Raw genomic sequence first — 23,375 nt, 5'->3', positions numbered from 1 at the left:
TTTTCTAAGATACTAGTACATGTCCAGCATTCATACTTTGGAGAGAGACAAGAATAGTCTTTACAAATGTTTTTTCCTCTGAAATGCAGGTCAACTTAGTTACCATCAACCCCCAAGATGCTGAATTTATTCAATGATTTTTTTGCTCACCTTCAAGGCTATCTCTTATTCAGCATTAAAATTTCTTATTAACAGTATATAATTTGACATGATAATATGTATCATTCAACTGAATATACATGTTGTTATGCTTGACTACAGTATTGTAGAGATTTTAGTATACACTCTTCATGCTAAAAAGTTACTATGTGTTAACACTGCAGATAGTCTTCCATCAGGCTTCCTAACTGGCCAATTCCACCACCATATATTAGAGATAAAAGTACATTTTCAGTAGGTATGTTTCAGAATAGATCACAAAACTCTCAGAATGCGGCATGTATTCAACTCTCTAGAATTCTCAGGGCTGATGGTCTATATGCAAGTGGTACTCTCTTGAATATTCCCAGCGGCACTATGGTTTTCACTCCTTTGTGATTTTTTTTTTTTCAAAACCTCAAAATGTATTTTAATCCAAATAGTTTGAATACCTTCATGGCCTAGGGATATCTACTGCAAAGTTAGAAATATGAAACTGGTTGTTGCCAAGAAAAGTTGTATTTTACATGTCTGCATCTCCATCATAGGCTAAGGTTAAGGGTTTCAGTCGGTTGTTTTGTCTTCTTTGGGGTTTCTTTGGCCTTTTGCTGTAAAAAAGTAAATCACAAAAACTTGTGAAAAAAATCAGTCTTCAGTTGTAAAATTTACTATTTTAAATGAAATTTTAAAAAAAGGACTAAACAAATTGAGACCTACATCATTTATTTCAGCCTTACAAAACTCTTCAAATACTTTATTATCCTGCAGAAGATAAATTATTCAAAAGTAATTTCTCTACTACGAACAGCAGAGTGAACATATAGTATAATCATTTACATTTGGCCAGAACTCTTATAAATAATATATAATTTATAAATAATGTATATTTTAAAAGATAGTGGAATATGATTAGGAATTTCCATAATATATTCTTCCAGTAGTAATTCAATATGAAAACTCTACCAACAGAAGCCATATAAAGGATCATCCTTTTGCATAACAAAGGAAAACATACTTGAAAAGATGACCTGAAGCAAAGTGTTTTGGGAAACTAAATGGCTCAAACTGAGTACTAGTCAACTCTCAAAACTAAAGCCATATTTATTTTGAATTGCAGATTAACATAAAATAAATGTAGAATACTTATCTGAAACATTAATTTACTAATGTTGTGTTATGGTCAGTTGAAAGCTCTCTGAAATAGAATAATTACATGTCCCTTTAGATTTTGAAATATTTAAACACTCACCAAGCTAGATAAATCATGGAGACAATAAAGATGAGCAACACAAATGCCCCAGCTGCTACACCATAAACCCAGGTCTTTAGTCTCCCATCTAGAAGAAGAGATATTAGTCATTAATTTACATTACTCTGGTATACATAAGACAGTTTTAAACTATGACCACTATGACCAATGACCAGCCACATACGATCAAGTCCTTTCAAAACCCCAACTAAATATTGCTTAGGCAGAGTTAATGGATAACTCAGAGCTGTTATTATGAGTTAGATGCTGCTTCTTTGAAGATAAATTATCAATGAAAATGAGACTGGAAAGTAATAAACAATGTTTGAGTTCAGATTATCAAGTTATTCTGTTGAAATTACTACTGCTTCATATCTGTACTTTCCTTAAAATCCTATATATGTGGACTCCTATATAGGTATTTTCTTCTCAGATTTTTATCCTATATTAAGGGTAGACATTAAAAGAAAATTAAAAAATAATATAAGTTAAAGAAAATTCTACAAGCTAGAGCTTATACCATTGTTGTTAAGTGCCATTGAATCGGTTCTACATCATAGCAACCCTGTATGGGGTTTCTGAGGAGTGGCTGGTGGGTTTGAACTGCCAACCTTGCAGCTCAAACTGACCTTTATCAAACCAGCACATTATCCTACAGCACCACACAAGGACTTCTTATATAGACAGGTATGGAGCCCTGGTGTGGCGCTGCAGGATAATGCACTGGACCGCACGGTCAGTTTGAGCCGAAAGGTCGGCAGTTCAAACTCACCAGCCACTCCTTGGAAAATCTATACAGGGTTGCTATGAGTCAGAACTGACTCAAAGGCACTTAACAACAACAACAGACAAGTATATAGACAGTTTATATAGACAGGTATTTCTGCATTCATCGTCGTGATGTGCCAAGGAGTCGGTTCTGACTCATAGCGACCTTGTACAGGGTTTCCAAGGCTGTCAATCTTTCCTGGAGCAAAGCCTCATCTTTCTCCCACGGAACAGCCAGTAGTTTTGAACTTCTGACCTTAAGGTTCGCAGCCCGATGCATAACCACTACCCTATCGGAGCTCCTTATTTCTGCATTAAACATTTATTTGTTTGTTTGTTTGTTTTGTTTCAGATCAAATGGAAATGAATACATTTAATATTTTCAGGGAATTAAAAATCTTTTATCCAGTATATTGTTATAGCGTGCTTTAAAACTGTTCTTGATAATACCATTTATACAAATAATTAAGTTGGATTAATAAATAAAATAATTTCTAAATAAACAAACCCTCCCTGGTGTTTTCTATTCATGAGATCAAGCATGACAGAAACTATTCATATTTGATTTTCAGGTCTCATTTTCTTTGAGTTTGTTTTATGCTCAGAATAAACTTCAAAAAAAAAGAGACTATATGGCTTCACCTAACTTAATTTGACTGTCAATGTTTAAGAAAACTTTTCTGGCATAAAGAAGAGGACACCTGATAAAGCTTATGTATTTATTATTTGTCTAGATCTATACAGCTGTCTAGGGGCACTCAGTCAAAAATAGGACATGCACTGAAGCAGGAAAATAATACCAACTCATTTAAATGTGCTTAGAATGATTTGAGCTTCATTTTTCTTTCAGAATACTTTGTTAATTACTTTGATATTTCAAGAAAGGAAGCTTTTATAAATCATTTTGAAGATACAATAAAGTGTACTTTCTTTGATATTCTTTTATTTTTGTTAATGGGCATATCAAAGGAGGCATTTATTTTTTCTATCAGGAAAAATTTGGTTATTTCTCACAGTTTTGGAATCCATCCTATTGGAGCATCAAAAAGTTACTGGCTAATTAGAGAATGCCCAGTTTCCCAAGTATTCCTTTAGAAAAAAATTTAAGGAATGTTAGCATTTATGAAACTTCTAAAATATGTTATAGCTTTGTTCCTTTTTGAAGTGAAAAAATGATGATGTATTAGCTAAATAAAGATTATCTGATTGTTTCATCAGACTTTGTAAAGTTATTTTTCTATACTTCACAGAAAATGTCTACTGCTTTTTTAATATTTACAGAAATCAGTAGGACAGTAGATAGAAATTATATTAATATTGGATCTTTCAAGTCCTCTTCTGCAGAACTACACTACTGAGGTTCCCATTTAAGGTTCAAGATATTACTCCTCCATGTTCAAATAAAAGAGAGAAAAAAAAAATTCTTGTACACCGTAATATACTTATTCATTTCAGTTCTGAATAGCAATACAATTTTCTTCTAATTCATATTTTCATCATAAGTATTTTTGTTCAATATGAAATATTATAAATTTAGGTCTGAAGTTGAAATAAGTACTATCAATCTTAAAACTTTTCTCAGAAGAAAGTCATTTCATTTCTGTGAAATGTGAACATGAATGCTTATTTTATAATAGTAAAAAGAATGATGAAAATATATGGCAATATCAAAATAAATATGTATAGATAAAATAATGTCTCATATGAAAAAATGCTTATTTTTTCTCAATCCTTTGTCACTGCCTAACACTGTATTTAAAGATCTCTATATCCAGACTGTCTAATCACTTCACCTGGCCCAAATGGCTGTAGAAACCATGTCCTTCCCCATCCTGCTGGGTTAATGGAGGGTTGGGTTGGATGCACGGCTCGACTGGTTTTCACATCTCCTTTTTTGTCCTCCACGGTGGGTATCACCACCACGGGGATAAGTGTGCATTGTTCAAGTGTACCATAAGAAGACATGACTTCCGTGTACCCTTCTTCACAACTGCATGATCTTGTCTGCAGAAGAACAAGGAGACTTATGCTATGCATGATCTTTGAAAGCATGACAACAGAGCTGACTTGAAAAGGCATTGTTTTTGGTATTTACTACATGCAATTTTTGTCTTTATATCCAAAGAGCACAATTTTAGTTCTATATGTAATGTTACTATAACAGTAACAGCAAATGTACTTGGTATTGTTTCATTTGTAATAGAAGAGGTCTAAAAAGAGAATTCTTATGCCTCCAGATATATTTGTATTGGAATGGACTGCAAAAGAGGCAGGGGGTGACAAATGATGAAGCTGACTCATTCAGCCTAATGTATGTGCACATACCTCGCTGCAGTACGAGTGGGGTTGAGTACACGGGGGATTACATGACCTGTCAGCATCCGGCTGGCGCACCACCAAGCAACCTCCTGCATGACAGAAAATCTTATTTTGACAAAGACATCTCTTGCTATGATTAAATATACATTGTTGTCTTAGTCTGACACTTTGGATCCTGAATTACTTTGAGGATCCCACTAAGTTTTCTGACGGTTAACCATGAAATACTTGGCTAACCTTGATCACCTTATTTAGAAGCTTGAGGCCCTTCTTATGGGGGGACGGGGAGGAGAGAGACAACATAATGCTTGGTACTTAAACTGCTGTTGTTGTTTAGTGCCATTGAGTCAGTTCTGACTCATAGCGACCCTATATATAGGGTTTCCAAGGAGCAGCTGGTTAGTTTGAACCGCTGACCTTGCAGTTGAAATCAACCTTGCAGGCCAGCTCATTAACCCACAGAGCCACACCAAGATTTCTGGCACTTAATAGGTACTCAATAAATATTTGCTGAAAGGAAATAGCTATATAGTTGCTATTTCAAAAACATTCATTATGTACAAGCATTTTTTGTCCATATTTACTGAGGCCAAATCTTGCGACTAAAAAAAGCTGATTTAATTTTCTTTTAACGTTAAAATACTGTTTTGGATATTGAAAAAGAAAGTTTTTAAGTTCCTTTTAAAGGTAACTCAAGTTTAAGTCACCACTACATAAATAGAGGAGTCCTGGTGTGACACTGTGGGTTAATGCGCTAGACTGCAAAGTCAGTTTGAACTGCAAGGTTAGTAGTTCAAGCTCACCAGTCGCTCCTTGGAAACCTCCTACAGGATCGCTATGGGTTGGAACTGACTCAATGACACTTAACAACAGCAACAACATTAATATATCATTTATAATGCATATTTCTTTTGGGAAATAAAACATTATGCTTTCTAATTCATGATATATATATATTTGGTACAGCAAAGAAAACAAATGCAGTGCTAGTGTTTCCAGTACTGTTATAGTTTGACATTGCATTTATTATATTTTATTATTATCTTCTTCCTTCGTTGCTTTCAAGAACAGTAGCAATTATATATTAGTTAAGTTGTTAACAACAAGGCTTTAAGATGAGAACAGATGAAATAAAGAAACAATACTGATGATGTGGAAGGAATTAATAATCCAACCATACTTATTCTGTTAAACAGAATTTTAACATTACCCCTCTATTTATGGAATTGATGTTTTTTTCTTTAATCGGTGGTGACGAATGTTAATTTTTTGCCTTATCGCTCAATATTATAAACACAAATACTTGGAAAATTATGGAAAAGCAGTTAGTCATTGCAAGGTAATTACAGTTAAGAGTCCAATTTGAATTTATATCATTAAAAATATGAAGAAAAATGAAAGCAGCATCTTGACTTCTTAGAAGAACAACTATTCATTAAAGTGAAATAAATTGATTAGGCAAGATACTATACTTTTACTTGCTTTTCTATTTCTCAGACAGTATCTCATGTCTTCTAAAATATGGAAAATACTATATATAGTTTTTCACAAGTTATTTCCATATTGACTTTTTGGTATCAAACAGCATATTTTTAATGCTGTTTAGTGTATTTTTAAGATTTTTTTATATTGAAAATATGATTTTCACAGGTTTAAGTGTTTTAAAATTTGACTTTTTTTAAATTTGGGGAATAGCCTGATAGTAGTGGGGGAATTACTTTTAAAATTTAAAACAGGCAGAAGATTATTATTTGAATCCATTATTTGGAAAAAAGAAAACATTTCAAATGACTTGGAACCTCTGGAAAAGCTGTAAAAATATTCTTTGAAAAGTTCAAAGAAGAATGTAGACATTCATTTTCAAGATCACTGTTGAGTGGATGACTCCTATACCCCCTTCTGGTTCAGAAAGCCATGTTCCCAGTGCAGAACTCTTTTCATTTCATAGATCTTACAAGTGGTTTAGGCAGGATAAAGTTTTCTCTCAGAAAATATTGTGAGACAGCAAACCTTTCCATGGGAAATTTCTTTTCCTAGTTACATACGATTCCACTGGGAGACACTATTATCAAAGATTTCTTGATTTATAAAGCCATCTTATGTGTAAAGTCATATCTTCACAAGAATACAATTAGATATCTTGTTCCAGCTTTCATAAAAAGGAATAAGCAATTAGGTTTGAATAAATCCAAATGTTTGAAAATTCAGTATAAAAATGGATGCTTTTCCAAAAGCCTATTGACCTCTTTCTGTTATCTTTGAAAGCTACATTTGTAAGTGAACATTATTTACAACTATCCAAATGTACATTATTAATATCATTCTATTTTTTTTCTGCAGGAGGGTCGAAGCAATGGTAGTCAGTGAGGAGATCCTCTGGAGAAGTTAATTGTCAATATTCTATAGCTGTTGTCATGCTATGGAAATTATTGTAGAGCAGATATATATATTTAAAGTTATTTAATGGAAATCATTAGATATTTCCACCACCTGTCTGTCAGCTTTTTGCACTGTGGTGGTTTGCTTGTTGATATTATGCTGGAAGTATGCCACCACTGTTTCAAATGCTATCAGGGTCACCCATGATGTAGGTTTCAGCAGTTTCCAGACTAAGAAATAAGGAAGAAATGTCTGGAAATCAACTTCTGAAAATTGGTCAGTTAAAGCTTTCTGGATCACAAGAGAACACTGTTCTTCTTGCTTGGTTTGGACACTTATCGGTAAGGATCATTTTCAGGAGGAGGAAATTACATTTCATAAAGCAGAAGACCCATAGGGTAAGGAAAACCCTTGGTAAGATGTATTGGCACAATAGTTGCAATGATGGACTTGAATATTTTGGTAATTGTGAAGAGGATGCAGAACCAGGTAAGGTTTTGTTCTATTGTATATAACGTCATCAATGCCTTCAATACAACTTGGATTTCTTCCTTCCACACCACTGGCTCTTGATCATTTACATTAGGCAAAGCTGCAGAAGACCTCATTCTTTAAAGTGTTAAAGAGGAAAGTTTTATTTGAGGACTAAGATATGTCTAACCCAAGCCATGGCATTTTCAATTACCTCATATACATGTGAAAGTTGGATAATGAATAAGGAAGACCTTAGAAGAATTGATGCACTTGAATTATGGTGTTGAAGAAGAATATTAAAAATACTATACGGACTCTCAGAAGAACGAACAAATCTGTGATGGAAGAAGTATAGCCAGAATGATACTTAGAAGCTAGGATGGAGAGACTTCATCTCATATTTAGGGCATGTTACCAGGAGAGACCACTCCCTGGAGAAGGGCATCATGCTTGGCAAAGTGGAAGTCAGTGAGAAAAAGACTTCAAAGATCAGTATTGTCACAGTGCCAGAAGCAATCTCTCAATCATCCTAAAGTGAGGATGGTGTAGGAGTGGGCAGTGTTTTGCTCTGCCATGCATAAGGTTGCTATGAGTCAGAACCTACTTGATGGTACTGTAGTGTAGCAGTTACGAATCGGGCTGCAAACCTCAAGGTCGGTAGTTTGAAACTACCAGCTTTTCCGCAATAGAAAGATGAGGCTTTCTGCTCCCATAAAGATTTACAGCCTCGGAAACCGTGTACAGGGTCACTGTGAGTCGGAACCAACTCCATGGCACATAACAACAATAACAATGACAATAAGGTCATCGTGAATCTGAGCCAATTAGATAGCAGTTAAGACAACTATCTGGTCAACTGATTGGAAGAGATCCATATTTGTGCCCATTCCAAAGAGACGTGACCCAACAGAATGCAGAAATCATCAGACAATCTCTTTGATATCCCATGCGAGTGAAGTTTTACTAAAGGTAGTACAGAAATTGCTTCAAGCATACATTAACAGAGAACTTCCAGAAGTTCAAGCCGGATTCAGAAGTGGCCATGGAATGAAGGATATCATTGTTGATGTCTGATGGATCTTGGCTGAAAGCAGAGAATATCAGAAAGATGTTTACCTGTGCTTTATTGTGTGGATCATGACAAGCTAAGGACAACACTGTGAAGTATGAGTATTCTGGAAGACTTATTTGTGCTCATGAGGAATCTGTATGTGGACCATGAGGCAGTTGTTTGAACAGAACATGGGAACACTGAATGGTTTAAAATTAAGAAAGGTGTGTGACAAGGTTGTATTCTTTCACCATACTTATTCAACCGGTATGCTGAGCAAATAATCTGAGAAGCTGGGTTCTATGAAGAAAAGCATGATATCAGGATTGAAGGAAGACTCATTAACAACCTGTGATATGCAGATGATAAAACCTTTGCTTGCTGAAAGTGAAGAGGACTTAAAACATTTACTGATGAAGATCAAAGAGCACAGCCTCTGCTATGGATTACATCTCAATGTAAAGAAAACAAAAATCCTCACCACTGGACCAATAAACAACATTCTTATCAATGGGGAAAAGACTGAAGTTGTCAAGGACTTCATTCTTTTTGAATCAACTATCAACACTCATGGAAGCAACAGTCAAGAAATCAAATGATGTATTGCATTAGGCAAATCTGCTGCACAAGATCTTTTTAAGATGCTGAAGAGCAAAGATGTCAGCCTGAGGACTAAGGTGTGCTTGACCCAAGCCATCATATTTTCAATAACCTCATATGCATGTGAAAGCTGGAGAGTGAATAAGGAAGATCGCAGAAGAATTGATGCTTTTGAGTTACAGTGTTGGAGGAGAATATTGAAAGTGCCATGGGCTGCCAAAAGAATCAATAGACCCGTTTTGGAAGAAGTGCAGCCAGAGTGTTCCTTGGAGGCCAAGATGACCAAACTCGTCTCTCATACTTCAGACATATTTTCAGGAGGGACCAGTCACTGGAGAAGGATATCATGTTTGTTAAGGTGGAGGGTCAGAGAAAAAAGAAGAAGACCCCCAACGAGATGGATTGGCCAAATGTCAGCATCGATAGACTCAAGTGTGGCAACAGTAGTGAGGTTGGCCCAGGATCGGGTAGTATTTCGTTGTACTGTGCATAGGGTCACCATGAGTCAGTACTGACTCGATGGCACCTAACAGCAACAATATAGCTACCTACGTATTTATGTGTCTATCTATCAGCCTTTTAGGTTCATGGGTCTGAAGCTGAGTTAAGATTTAGTTTCTGACCTTTGTATTTTCTAGGAATCTTTCAGCTTTGTTAACTACTTACCTGGAGACAGTCTCTTCCTTCAAGAGTTCTTTAGGATCCCTTGTATTTACTAGGCCCAGAGAAGAAAACTTGGCAGATTAAAATATGTTTCTGTGGTATACTTGAGTCAAAGGACAATCTGAATTTTTCCTTAGATTCTTCTTTGAATGTATAATAATGTTTGGAATCCTAATGGATGATTTGTTCACAGTATCAGGGTTTGAGATTTTCCACCAGTTCTTCCCTAATTTGCATATGGGCACATATAATTGTTTAATTAAAATCTTTTATTAATAAAAACTCTAAACCGCAGATTTGTGAATCCAAGCATGATATCAGGTACACATTACTCCCTCTGTGATCTTTTTGGTTTGCATTTGTATTGCCTTCAAAGCATAGAAGCAGACACACTATTTTTCCACAAGTGTGTTATTGTTAAATGCCATGGAGTCCGTTTCCACTCTTAGCGACTCTGAATAGAATTTTCAAGGTTATAAATCTTTGAGGGAGCAGAAAACCTCATCTGTCTCCCGTGAAGTTGCTGGTGGGCTCGAACCAGCAACCTTAGGATTTACAGTTCAATGTTTATCCTACAGAGCTAAATATTAATACAGAATATTTCTAGGAAAAGTAAGCAATTTCTCAAATGTGTAGCTAAAAGAGAATTTGAACAAATACAAAATCATAATAAAGAAAAATGTCATTAGTCACTAGAGTGGTACACAGCTCAGGTGTCCTGAGTTTCAACCTTGTGTTCAGTATTGAAAGTATTTTTCTGTTCTCTTCACTATTTTCTTTACCAATTACCTGTGTGTTATAGAATGTCTTTCAAAGAACAAAGGGAAATGGAAGGCTTACCTGTTACATTTAAACCATCTGACCTTTGACACCAGACTGTTCGGGAAGAGCCCTTCCAATTACTGGTCATCCATTTATACTCGTAACATTGGCCATCTGCAACGATACAATGAACACAGGCAGAAGCATTCTGTTGTCCAGAATGACATTTGCTAAGCAAATATTTATGAACAAAGGAGAGGTGATAAGAAGTCTATCTTTGATGATTCAAATGTCAATTTATTATCCAAAGTTGATATAAGAATATTATAAAATTGTAGATATAGACCTAAATCACAATAGATTTTCCATGTCTATTACCACACTACCTAATGTGAACCTGGACTTTTATTTTTAAGTATAGTAAGATATCAAATACACAGAAAACTACAAAGAATAACATATATATACATTCAGTTATCTGAGTCAGTTCTGATTCATAGTGACCCTATGTAGAGTGAGACTGTCTATATAGTCTCACTGTTACGGGAGCAAAACACTTAATCTTTCTCTTGTGGAGCAGCTGGTGGGTTTGAACCACTGACCATGTGGTTAACAGTGCAATTTCTAATCCACAGTGCCATCTGGGCTCCCTGGCAACTACCTAGGAGGGAGGGGCATTATACCATGGAGGGAACTGACTCAGATATACATCCCTCTCCCACCTAGGTAGTTCACCACCAGCTGCTCCATGGGAGAAAGATGAGGCTGTTTGCGCCCATAAAAATTTACAGTCTCATCCTACCTACAGTCAATATGAATTGGAACGGACTCAATGGTAGTGGGTTTGGTTTTGGTTTTAGCTAGTCTTAACATTTTTAAAATGTTAAGAAACAGTAGTCAACTATTTATTATAGATGAGAAAGTAAATAAAAGTAGAAATTGGGGATAGTTTTCAATTTTTTTGTTTACCCAACTTCGTATTGTTTCATATAAATGGGATTTCTTTGTTTTAATAAAAGTAATAATTAAAGTCATTCAAGTTTTATTGTGTGGGTATGTGTGAGTACATATCGGATAAGAGATCCGAATTTTTAATAGTTATTTAAAACCCATGGTTTAGGCTATCTATTATTTCTTGATAAATTCTAATACACTAAATTACCTCCTTTTAAGTTTTTACAGTTATGAGCCAAAATTACTCACAGAAAACTACTTTTCCTAGACTCCACTCTATTTTTAGTCACACTGTCTGTCTCTATTTCTACATTGATTTTGCGGTGATGCTGTTTATTTGGATTTGATTATTTATTGTTTCTTTGTTTTCTATAGCATTGGATTAGCACTGATCTCTCCACTCCCCTACATAACAATTTAAAACTAAGTTTACCTTTTTATTTCTTTGATGCATCCCACTTACCTTTTGAGAAATGTAATGCTCTAGGCATGTGGTTTTCAGTTTTTATTCGTGCGCACGCGCGAATGTATATGTGTGTGTGTGTGTGTGTGTGTGTGTGTGTGAATGGAGAAGATTTCTTTTGCAGTTTGTTACTGATTCCTAATTTTATTTCATGGTCATTTTTGGTTAATGATTCTTCCCAAACTCTGATATTTCTTTAATTGGGAGTGATTTCATTTACTAAAACAGCTGACCTTTCTCTACTCTTTTGTTATGCCAGTAATTCCATTTATGTCTAGGGTTAAGTTATCTGGCTCATTTTTTTCCCCTACGTATTCTTCTCTAGCATACTAAATTTTCTCTCCAACTTTTCAATAATGAAGGTGATATTTGGCTCTGATTTGCCATCATATGTCATATTCTTTAATTAACTCAGAAAAAAAGTAGGAATGAAGGAGTTGTTTATTGAGCCCCATGTTCTCCACCAGCTATCAATTATTTTGTTGTAATTGAGAAGTCTACATTCTCAAACTATGACACTTTTAATGCTTTGTGGTTCTTGAAATGTCATCTGTTTTCCTATACTCTGCAGAACACATACACACACACATACACATACATGAGGCTAAATGTCATCTGTTTTCCTATACTCCACGCAAAATTATATATGAACACAAGCACATACACATACACACACATACATGAGGTCAAGTCAAAGGTATTGTTACTAATGATCCAGTTCACATATACATAGGCTTATTCCAAACAAACATGCGTACACATGTTTCTGTTATCAGTGGATGGCTGTAGACCAGTTCTGTCAGTAATACACTTGTTTTAATCTCATTTGGGTGCTTTCAAAAAGTATCCGATCAAAACAGTGATTTCCAAGGTGATCTGTTGAGTCAGTTAAGGCAGACTATTCAGCTTAGAAAGTTATGGTGATAGTTTTGGCATACCAAAATGGTAATTTTTATGGATTTCTCTCAAAAAACACAGTATGATCATAGGGGTTGATTAGAAAAATGTTTTAAGAAAATTGAAAACTGCATTAGTAAGAAAAAGGCCAGGAAATTTGTGCCAAGGTACTTTTTTTCGCCCCCTCCATCACAATAATGTACTTGCTCATTCTTTGAGGATACTGAGGGTTGTTTGATGAACATTTTATTGGGGAACTTTACCCCATCCACTCTATAGCCCTCATCTTGCACTTTCACACCTTTTTTTGTTTCCCAAACCTAAAGAACCCTTTAAAGTAAAACAATTTGAGTGCTTTTGTTGTTAGGTGTCACTGAGTAAGTACCAACTCATAGAGACCCTAGGCACAACAGAATGAAACACTGCCCCATCCTGTGCCAGCCTCACAATCATTGGCACACTTGAGCCCATTGCTGCTGCCACTGTGCCAGTCCATCTAGTTGAGAGTCTTCCTCTTCTTTTCCGACCGCCCACTTTACCAAGTATCATTCTCCAGGGAGTGAAGTTTCCTGATAATATGTCTGAAGTATTAAAGACAAAGTCTGGTCATTCTTGCTTCCAAGGAGCATTCTGGCTGTACTTCTTCCAACACAGTTTTGTTTGTTCTTTTGGCAGTCCATGGTACTTTTAAATATTCTTCTCTAAAACGATAACGCAAATGCATCAATTCTTCTATGATCTTCCTAATTCACTGTCCAACTTTCATATGCATATTAGGTTATTGGAAACACCATGGCTTATGTCAAGAACACCTTAGTCCTCAAATTCCTCCTTGCTCTTGAACACTTCAAAGAGGTCTTGTGCAGCAGATTTGCCTAAGGCAATACATTGTTTAATTTCTTGACTGCAGCTTCCATGAATATTGATGGATGATCTGAGCAAAACGAAGTCTTTGACATTGTTTATTGGTCCAGTGATGAGGATTTTTTTTTCCTTTACATTGAGGTGGAGCCCATACCAAAGGTTGTGGTATTTGATCTTCATCAGTAAGTATCTTAAGACCTCTTCGCTTTTAGCAAGCAAGGTTGTATCATTTGTATATCACAGGTTATTAATGAGTCTTCTTCCAATCCTGATGCCACATTTTTCTTCATAAATTCCAGTTTCTCAGATTATTTGCTCGCCATACAGAATACAATCCTGGAGCAAACTTTATCTAATTTTAAACCATTTGGTGTTTCCTTATTCTATCAGAACAACTGCCTTTGGTCTATGCACAGGTTACTCATGAGCACAATTAAGTGTTCTGGAATACTAATTCTCCACAATGTGTCCATATCTTGTCATAATCCACACATTTGAAAGCCATTGTATAATCAATAAAGCACAGGTAAGCATCATTCTGGTATTTTCTGCTTTCAGCTAAGATCCATCTGATGTCAGTAATGATATTCCTCATTCCACGTCCTCCTCTGAATCCAGCTTGAACCTCTGGAAGTTCTCTGTCAATGTATGGTTGTAGCCGTTTTTGGATTATCTTTAGCAAAACTTTACTTACATGCATTATTAATGATATTGCCCAATGATTTCTACATTCCATTGGGTTACCTCTCTTTGGAATGGGCACAAATATGGATCTCTTTCAGTTAGTTGACTAGGTAGTTGTTTTCCAAATTTCTTGGCATAGATGAGTGAGTACCACCAATGCTGCATAAGTTTGTTGAAAGGTTTCAATTTGTATTCTACCAATTCCTGGAGCCTTGTTCTTTGCCAATGTCTTTAATGCACATTGGACTTCTTCTTTCAGTATCATTGGGTCTTGATCATATTCTTCCTCTTGAAAGAGAAGAACATTCACCATTTCTTTTTGGAACAGTGACTCTGTGTATTCCTCCATCTTTTTTTGATGCTTCATGCATCATTCAGTATTTTTCCCATTGAATACTTCAATATTGAAAATCTAGTGTTGAATTTTTTCTTTAGTTTCTTCAGCTTGAGGAATGCTGACCATGTTCTTCTCTTTTGGTTTTCTAACTCTAGGTCTTCACACATTTAGTTATAATATTTGACTTTGTCTTCTTAAGTTTCCCTTTGAAATTTTCTATTTATCTCTTCTACCTCCTTATTTCTTCCATTTGCTTTAACATCTCTATGCTGGAGAGCAAGTTTCAGAGTCTCTTCTGGCATCTATTTTGGTCTTTTCTTTCTTTCTTCTCTTCTTAATGACCTTTTGCTTACTTCTTGTATGATGTTCTAGATATCATCTCACAACTCTTCTGGTCTTCTGATATTCGAATGCACTAAATCTGTTCTTCAGATGATCTCTAAATTCAGGTGGGATATGTTCAAGGTCATGTTTAAGCTTTTGTGCACTTGTTTTACTTTTCTTGAGCTTAAGCCTGAACTTGCATATGAGCAAATTGATGTTTTGTTCCATAGTCTGCCCCTGGCCTTGTTTGGCTGATGATATGGAGCTTTCCTACCATCTATTTCCACAAATGTAGTCAATTTGATTTCTGTATATTCCATCTCATGAGATCTACGTGTCTAGTCATCTTTTATGTTGTTTAAAAAAGGTATTTTCAATGAAGAAGTCATTGGTCTTGCAAAATTCTATCATGAGATTTCCATCACCATTTCTATTACCAAGGCCAGATTTTCCAACTACTGATCCTTCCTCTTTGTTTCCAACCTTTGTTTTCCAATAGCTCATAAATATCAACACATGTTGATTGCACATTTGATCAATTTCAGACTGAAGAAGTTGGTACAATTTTTAGTCTCATCATCACTGGCTTTAGGGTTTGTTGCATAAAATGGAATAATTGTGCTATTAACTGGTCTTCCTCGTAAGCACGTATATGGATATAACAGACAACATTGAACTTCAAGACAGATCTTGAAATGTTCTTTTTGATGATAAATATTATGCCATTCCACTTCAATTTGTTATTCATAGCATAGCAAACTACATGACTGGCAGATTCTAAATGGACAATACCAGTGCATTTCAGCTCACTAAAGCCTAGGATATCAAACTTTACACATTCCATTTCATTTTGATAACATCCAATTTTTCAAGATTCAGACTTTATACATTACATATTCTGGTTATTAATGGATGTTTACAGCTGTTTCTCTTCATTTTGAGTTGTGCCCCATCAGCAAATGAAGGTCCCCCCAAATTTAATCCATTCATGGCATCACAGTCAACTCTACTTTGAGAAGGTAGTTCTTCCCCAATCCTATTTTGAATGCCTCCAACCTGAGGGGCCCATCATCTTCAGACACTATATCTGACAATATTCTGGTTATCTTCATCATGTTTCAATATTCAGTATTCTGGTGCTGACAGTGTTCCTCTGCTGTTTGTAATATTCAGAAACTAGATATTTGGAAGTAGTATGGCTCTCCTTCTTCCTTGTCTGTCTTTGTCTGGAAGCTCAGCTGAAAACTGTCCACTGTGGGTGACACTGCTTCCTTTAAAATAACCATGAGACAGCCTCCAGAATCACAGCCACAAGCAAGCCGCCACAGTATGACAAAGTGACAGGTGAGTACCACAGGGATGACAAAACTTCCCTTTTATAAGACGTAAATCAAGGAATGCAGGATTCTTTTGGGAAGGGTTGGAGATATGGAAACAATACCTTCAAAAGTATCTAGAGCTAAATGAGATGTAGGATATGTTGAGAACTTTTGATGTTTTTGTTTAATAAAAGTTTTTAGGATTTTGTCTCACTGCTTTTTAAATTTACTCTCATATGTATATACTTGTGTGTTTTATACACATATATGTTTGTATATGTTCTAGGTCAAATTTAGATTAAATTTGAGGACCAGTAATTGGATTTTATAAGGAGCTCTGGTAGCGTAGTGGTTACGAATCGGACTGCGAACCTTAAGGTCAGTGGTTCGAAACTATCAGCCGCTCCGCAGGAGAAAGATGAGGCTTTCTACTCCTGTAAAGATTTACACCCTCGGAAACCCTGTACAGGGTCGCTATGGGTCGGAACTGACTCGACGGCACTTAACAACAACAACAACAATTGGATTTTATATTCTGAGACTATATTAAGACCATTTATTTTATCATGTATTTTTTCTTTTTGTTATTTGCTTCATAAATTTGAAGATAATGCTAGATTCAGACATATTCAATATTCTTATGTGTGTCCAAAATTTATGCCCCTAGATATATCAAGAAAACTGAAAAATTCTTAAAAATATTTCCTATTAATTATGAAGGGTGACAAAAAATGCCTTCATCTAAATCTTTAGAATTCAGAATTAGATTGTTCATTCAATTCCATCAACCTCACATGTGACCTTGAGAACTATGATAAACAGAAAATTCTACGCTCTATGCATTTGCTTATGGACACAACTTACATATTTCATGAATTGTAGCACTCACCATCACATGATTTTGTTTCTAACATCTGTTCTGGACATAAATGTTGATTCTCTAGTTCTTGTATAATCACTGCTCTGGATCGGACTTGTATTCCACCAAAGCCGAGGTCCTCACCATTCACACAGGTCAGCTGACACTGGCTCCATGGAGACCATTCCTTCAAATAGCAGTCGCCTGAAAAGCACAGGTTCATACTATATACTCTTATCCACATAGACTCATCAGCCAGATCATCATTTAATTCTACTCCCACTGTATGGTGTTTGTGGGTATACCAGTCAAATATAATGATTGTGTTTAAATTTGAAAAGGTTGTACACAGTTTTATAACCTTTTTTGAGTGGATGTTACTGCTGTATAATATCAACCGTAAACTATCACATAAGAGAAGTTGGTTCATTGTGATTTACCTACTCTTAAGAGACAACAAGTAGCTCTGATAGAGTAGTGTGTTGTGAGTTGGGCAGCTATCTGCATGGTCAGCAGTTCAAATCTACTAGCCACTCTACGGGAGAAAGATGAGGCTTTCTGCTCCCATTAAGATGTACAGTCTCAGAAACCCTATACAGGATTACTAGAAGTCAGAAGTGACATGACTCCATGGTACGTAAATACCACCACAACCAAGAGACAATAAATATTTTATTAGAACTCTCTACATACCTTATCATCATTGTGAAGGAAACTTAAATATGCATAAGAAGTTGCCTTAGAGTAATTCATTATTTCATAAAGATGAGGTAGCTGCTACTTATGTTATATTCTTGTTTTTTCTCAGAGGAATAGAGCTGGGCAGTTGATTGAGCAGCTGTGGTAGTAACAATAATACTTTCCATGTTCCCTCTCCACATTTTCAATCATCTGCTCTTATTTAATTATTTACTGAAGCATAACAAACATGCAAAAAATTCACATATCATAAATACACAACTAGCTTAATTCCCACAATCTGAATATATACCCATGCAACCAAGTCAACTAACAGACCATTCCCCAAACCTCAGAAGTTTCCTTTATGTTATATGAAATTCAAACATAATGTACTTTTTTTTATGCTGGCATCTTTCACTGTTGATGGTCACGTGGGGATTTAGTTTTCCTATCATGGACATCACTGCTGTAAATATTATAATTCAAGTCTTTTAGTGAGTATATATATATATATATATATATATATTACACTCCTAGATATATACTCATATATATATATATATATATATGCATTTCTATTGAGTATTTATTTATTTTTCAGGATAGACTGATGTTTTTCTTATCAGGAAAGCCACTCTAGAGGGTATCTTTTAGAAAAGTGAGAATGAGAGAAAAATGAAGAAGGTATTGGTAGCTTCCTTTAGACCTAAAAGACAGTAGTCAGTTTAAGATATTATAGACTCTCTACCTAATTTTAAGGAGTACTGGTGTGGTGTTGTGCATTAATACACTGCACTGAAAAGTTGTTTTGAACTACAAGGTCAGTGGTTCAAGCTCACAAGTTGTTCCTCAGAAACCCTATAAAAGGTTGTTATGGATCAGAACCAGATCAATGGCACTCAACAATAACAACAACAATCTAATTTTACAACTTTTTAATTATATTGATACAAAGGAGTCCTGTTGGTATAAGTGTTGTGTACTTTGCTGCAAACTGAAAGATTGGTGGTTCGAGCCCACTCAGTGGCTCCATGTGAGAAGGACCTGGAGATCTGCTCTCATAAAGATTACATCTTACTAAACCTTATGGGGCAGTTCTACTATCTCATGGGGTCATTGTAAGTAAAAAAAAGAAACAAAAACAAACAAATAAAATGACTGAACTACAACAGAAATGCTATATAGGTAACAGGAATATAGACTGTATTGAGTGGGTTAAAGAGAAAGCCCATAGAGAAAGCAAAGATAATAGATAATTGGGAAATATACCTACACTAAGATGCAATGGTGTTTCAATAAAGTTCATCTTTTGAACAAATGATTCTGGAACAACTGTGTATTCATAGACAAAAACAGGAACTTCACTTAAACCTCACATTTTATATAAAATTTACTAACAATTGACCTTGGATATAAATACAAATGTAATAATATAAAACCTTTAGAAGAACATATAGGAAAAAAATCTTTAAAATCTAGCACTCGACGAAGAGTTTTCAGACATGGTTTATAAAAGCATGATCCATAAACCCATTTTTAAGATCATTCTTTCCATAGACCCTGCTAAGAATCTGAAAAGAAAAGTTGCAGACTGAGAGAAAAAATTTGAAAACACCTTTTATCAATGCTTGGAATAACAGTCCTGAAAAATAAATGGGTACTGAAGCTGGAATATCTTGGAAAGCTGTTGTCAAGGCTAGTTTTGTAGGTTAAAAAATCAAGTCAGACTTCTAGCAAGATGGCAGACAAGGCAGATACACTACATGGACCATGTACAACAAAGATACAAGAGACAAAACAAAACAGATATAGATGAAAATTCTGGCACCCTGAAATTCAGAAGAAAGTTTAGAGAGGTGGATGGAGTGCTTTCTGGAAGGATAGGTTGAGCAGGGACAGCAAGAGAGAGAGAATGGTGAGCAGCTGGCCAGACAAAGCCCCACTATCTTGTGAGCAGCTATGGCAGTGGAGGGGGGCTTGGCGTTCACATGGGCAATGGAAAAAGTGCAGTTTCTTCTTTTTCCCCAAGCTCCCCTGGTGACCAGAAGTCTGACCAGCTCCCCCCTTCATCTATACCCAGTACAGACACTGCCATATGAAAGTTCAGAGCCATGGTTGGGAGCCAGGCCAGCAAGAGGTGGGAGCCAACTGCGCCTCTTCAGTGTGTTGTTTTAGTGCCTGGATTCAGGTGGGATGAGCTCCAGACCTACAAAACCTACAGAGCCACCAGATCAGATTTAGCCAGTCACCCTGCCACCAGCTGGCTTCTTGTCCTAACAGACACTGAAACCAGCTCCATCAAGGGTCCACACAAACTACTTCTGGATTGAGTGCACTGAATGTAAGTAACACTGAGGCCAATAGGAACTCTATCTAGGGCCAGAAACAATGCTGTCACATCCTTTCTTCAAGCATCTAATGAACATCTTGTTTTTATAAATATAACATCATCATAATGCCCTGGAGACAAGATAATTTTAGCTCACATGAAGAAGCAATAGAGAGAGAATGGCTAAAACAAATGACTAAGATGAAAACATAATAAAACTAACTGAAAAATATTTCAAAGAATGATAATTAGGTACCATCAAAGGATCAATAGAAAAATCAAGGAAAGCAAGGAGAACACAATAAAAACTTTAAAAGAATTCAGGAAAACACTACAAGAACAAACTGACAAAATAAATGCAAATTTTGAAACAATATAAAACCTGCAATTAGAAATCCAGAAGACTAATACTAACATCTCAGAAATGGACAATGCATTGAAATGGCCATGGAGTACATGTGAAGTAATGGAGTTTAAAGAGAAATCTCTCAATACTAGTATGCTAAAAGAACAATCAGAATAAAGAATGAAAAATCTGAAGAATGCCTAAGCATTATGTGGGATACCATGAAGAGGAACAATTTACAGGTGATTGGAATTCCAGAATAGGAAGACACAAACTCAAAGAAAATTGCCAAAGAGTTGTTGGAAGAAATATTCCCTAACATCAGGAAAGACAAGACAAGAATACAAGAAGCTGAACAAACTCCAAATATGATAGATCCTAAAATAAAATCACCAATGCATATCATAATCAAAATTTCCAAAATCAAAGTCAAGGAAAATACCCTGAGAGCAGCTTGAGAAAAATGAAAAGTTACCTGCAAAGCAGAACCAATAAGACTAAGCTCTGATTTTTTCAGCAGAAACCATGCAGGCAAGAAGGCAAAGGAATGACATATGCAAAATTCTGAAAGAGAATGATTGCCAACCATGAATCATATATCCAGCATAACTGTCCCTCAAGTACAACAGTAAAATTAGGATAGTTCCTGATAAACAGAAATTAAAATAATTTGCAGTGACTAGACTGTGCAAAAAAAATGCTAGAGGGTGTTCTTCGGACTGAGGACCAACAATTTGAGATTACCATTCATGACAACACCACCCAAATATAGAAGTGAGTAAAGTAAACCAAAGGAGCTCTAGCTGCTAACCACAAGGTCAGCAGTTTGAAACTACCAGCTGTTCTGCGGGAAAAGATGAGGCTTTCTGCTCCCGTAAAGATTTACAGCCTCGGAAACCCTGTACAGGGTCGCTATGAGTCAGAACCGACTCCACGGCACACAACCACCACCACCAAAGTAAAACAAACTTACAAGACTGAAAACAGTGACCAGAGGTATCAATGCATAATGAAGTCAAGTACAAAGCAAAAAGAAAGACTAGTGTAGATACAGAACTTCCAAATAGCAAAGAAGTAGATTTCAAGATAAAATTGACATTTTAAGCAGGTAATAATAATAATAAATTACAGAGTAACCTCAAAGGAAAATAAGACACCTACACATCAAAATAAAAAAAAGAGGAAAATCAGAAAGACTTAGTAAGCATTAACACAACAGAAATGAAAATGGCAAGAAAACCTACAAACAAGATAAACTCAGCATAGAAAATTATGTGGAACAAAGAATCTAGCAGTACCACAAAAAATACACAAAAAAATGACAGCCACTCAATTTATACCTATTAATAATTACACTGAATGTAAATGGAATAAATGTATCAGCCAAGAGATATAAAGAGCAGAGTGGATAAGAAAACAGGATCCTTCAATATGCTGCCTACAAGAGATATACCAAAAGGATGGAGACAGCCTAAATGTCCATCAATAGAAGAATGGTTAAAGAAACTTCAGTATAATACACACAATGGAATACTACAAAGCATTGAGGAATAATGAATGAATCTGTGAAACACATCACAACATGGGTGAACCTGAGAGGACATTCTACTGAGTGATACAAATCAAGCACAAAAGGAAAAACATTGTATGAGACCAATGTTTAAAAAAATCAAAACAAGGTTTTTTTTTATAAAAGAATCTATGATGGTTATGGATGGGGAATTATTCATAAGCTAGAGGGTAGACACATGTTAACATGAATGACAGGGCAGGTAATATACAACAAGAGGAAAGTTACCAGAGGATAGATAAAGATAGTGGGATATACAGGGAGGAATGCAATAGTTAAAGTGAATAGAAGTAATGTTGTTAGCTGTTGGTACATGGAGGGGATTGTGACCATACAGTGAACAAAGTGTATGGTGTTTTGAATGTAAAGCTGATGATCTGCTCTGTAAACCTTTACTCAATTCACAATAAAAAGCATATATATAAAAAAATCCAACTTGAAGGCACTAACAACAACATTGTAAGGAAATAAAAATACCCAAAACTTTATGAAGCTCGATCATTGGAAACAAACAAAAACCCTAAACATTCGATTAGAAAATGGAGAAAAGACATGAAGTGAATTTTCAGTAACAATAATATACAGAAGACAAATAATTAAGATCCCAGTGAAATATCATGACATCCTAACAAGATAAAACAAAAAAATAATGACAAAACCTAGTATTGATGAGGATGTGACGATGCTGACTCACTCACACAATGCTGGTTGGAATGTTAAATTTACAACCACTTTGGAAAGTGGTTTGGACGCTAAACAACAAACAAAAAAACACAAGAAAAATAGATACATTATTACCGCACAACCATGCAATAATATTCCTGGGCATTTATTCCAGAGAAACGAAACCTTACATCCAAATAAAACAAAATAAAGATTGTGCAAGAATACATAGCAACATTATTTGTAACAGCCCCAAACGTGAAACAAAATGACCTTCAAAACATGAAACAGACTGTTGTGTCTCCACATCACAGAATACTTTCCACTGTTGTCAAGTTGATTCCAACTCATAGTGACCCTATAGAATGGTGTCGAACTGCTCTATAGGATTTCCAAAGCTGTAAGTTTTTATGGAAGCTGATTGCCTCTCCTTACTCCTGGTGGGTTCAAACTGCATCAGCCCAACATTTAACCAACTCTACCACTAGGGTTCCTTCATGGGGTATTACTGAACAATAAAAAGAGCAGAATATTTATGCATGCATCAACTTGGATAGATCACAAGGGCATTATGCTTAGCGAAAAAGCCACTCTCAAAGGCTCACACATTATATGAGTCCAGTTTTTAATAATCTTGAAATCATAACATTGTAGCAATGGAGCAAAGCTAAAGATTGCCAGA

The 23,375-nt window shown here is 35.6% G+C and overlaps 1 protein-coding gene across 1 annotated transcript in view; it reads right to left on the bottom strand.

Moving 5' to 3' along the window:
- Positions 1-661: 661 nt before the first annotated feature.
- Positions 662-23,375, bottom strand: part of THSD7A (thrombospondin, type I, domain containing 7A) — a 306,380-nt gene continuing 283,666 nt past the window's right edge. The window contains exons 24-29 of the mRNA XM_006834388.1: positions 17,135-17,308; positions 10,482-10,577; positions 4,481-4,563; positions 3,949-4,159; positions 1,388-1,475; positions 662-746 (exon numbers count right to left, since the gene is read on the bottom strand). Of these exons, the coding sequence (XP_006834451.1) occupies positions 662-746; positions 1,388-1,475; positions 3,949-4,159; positions 4,481-4,563; positions 10,482-10,577; positions 17,135-17,308 (737 nt within the window). The remainder of the gene's footprint in view (positions 747-1,387; positions 1,476-3,948; positions 4,160-4,480; positions 4,564-10,481; positions 10,578-17,134; positions 17,309-23,375) is intronic.

The sequence above is a fragment of the Chrysochloris asiatica genome, unplaced genomic scaffold, assembly GCF_000296735.1.
Source record: "Chrysochloris asiatica unplaced genomic scaffold, ChrAsi1.0 scaffold00010, whole genome shotgun sequence".
In the NCBI taxonomy this organism is placed as follows: Eukaryota; Metazoa; Chordata; class Mammalia; order Afrosoricida; family Chrysochloridae; genus Chrysochloris; species Chrysochloris asiatica.
This window is presented reverse-complemented; position numbering and strand designations above follow the sequence as displayed.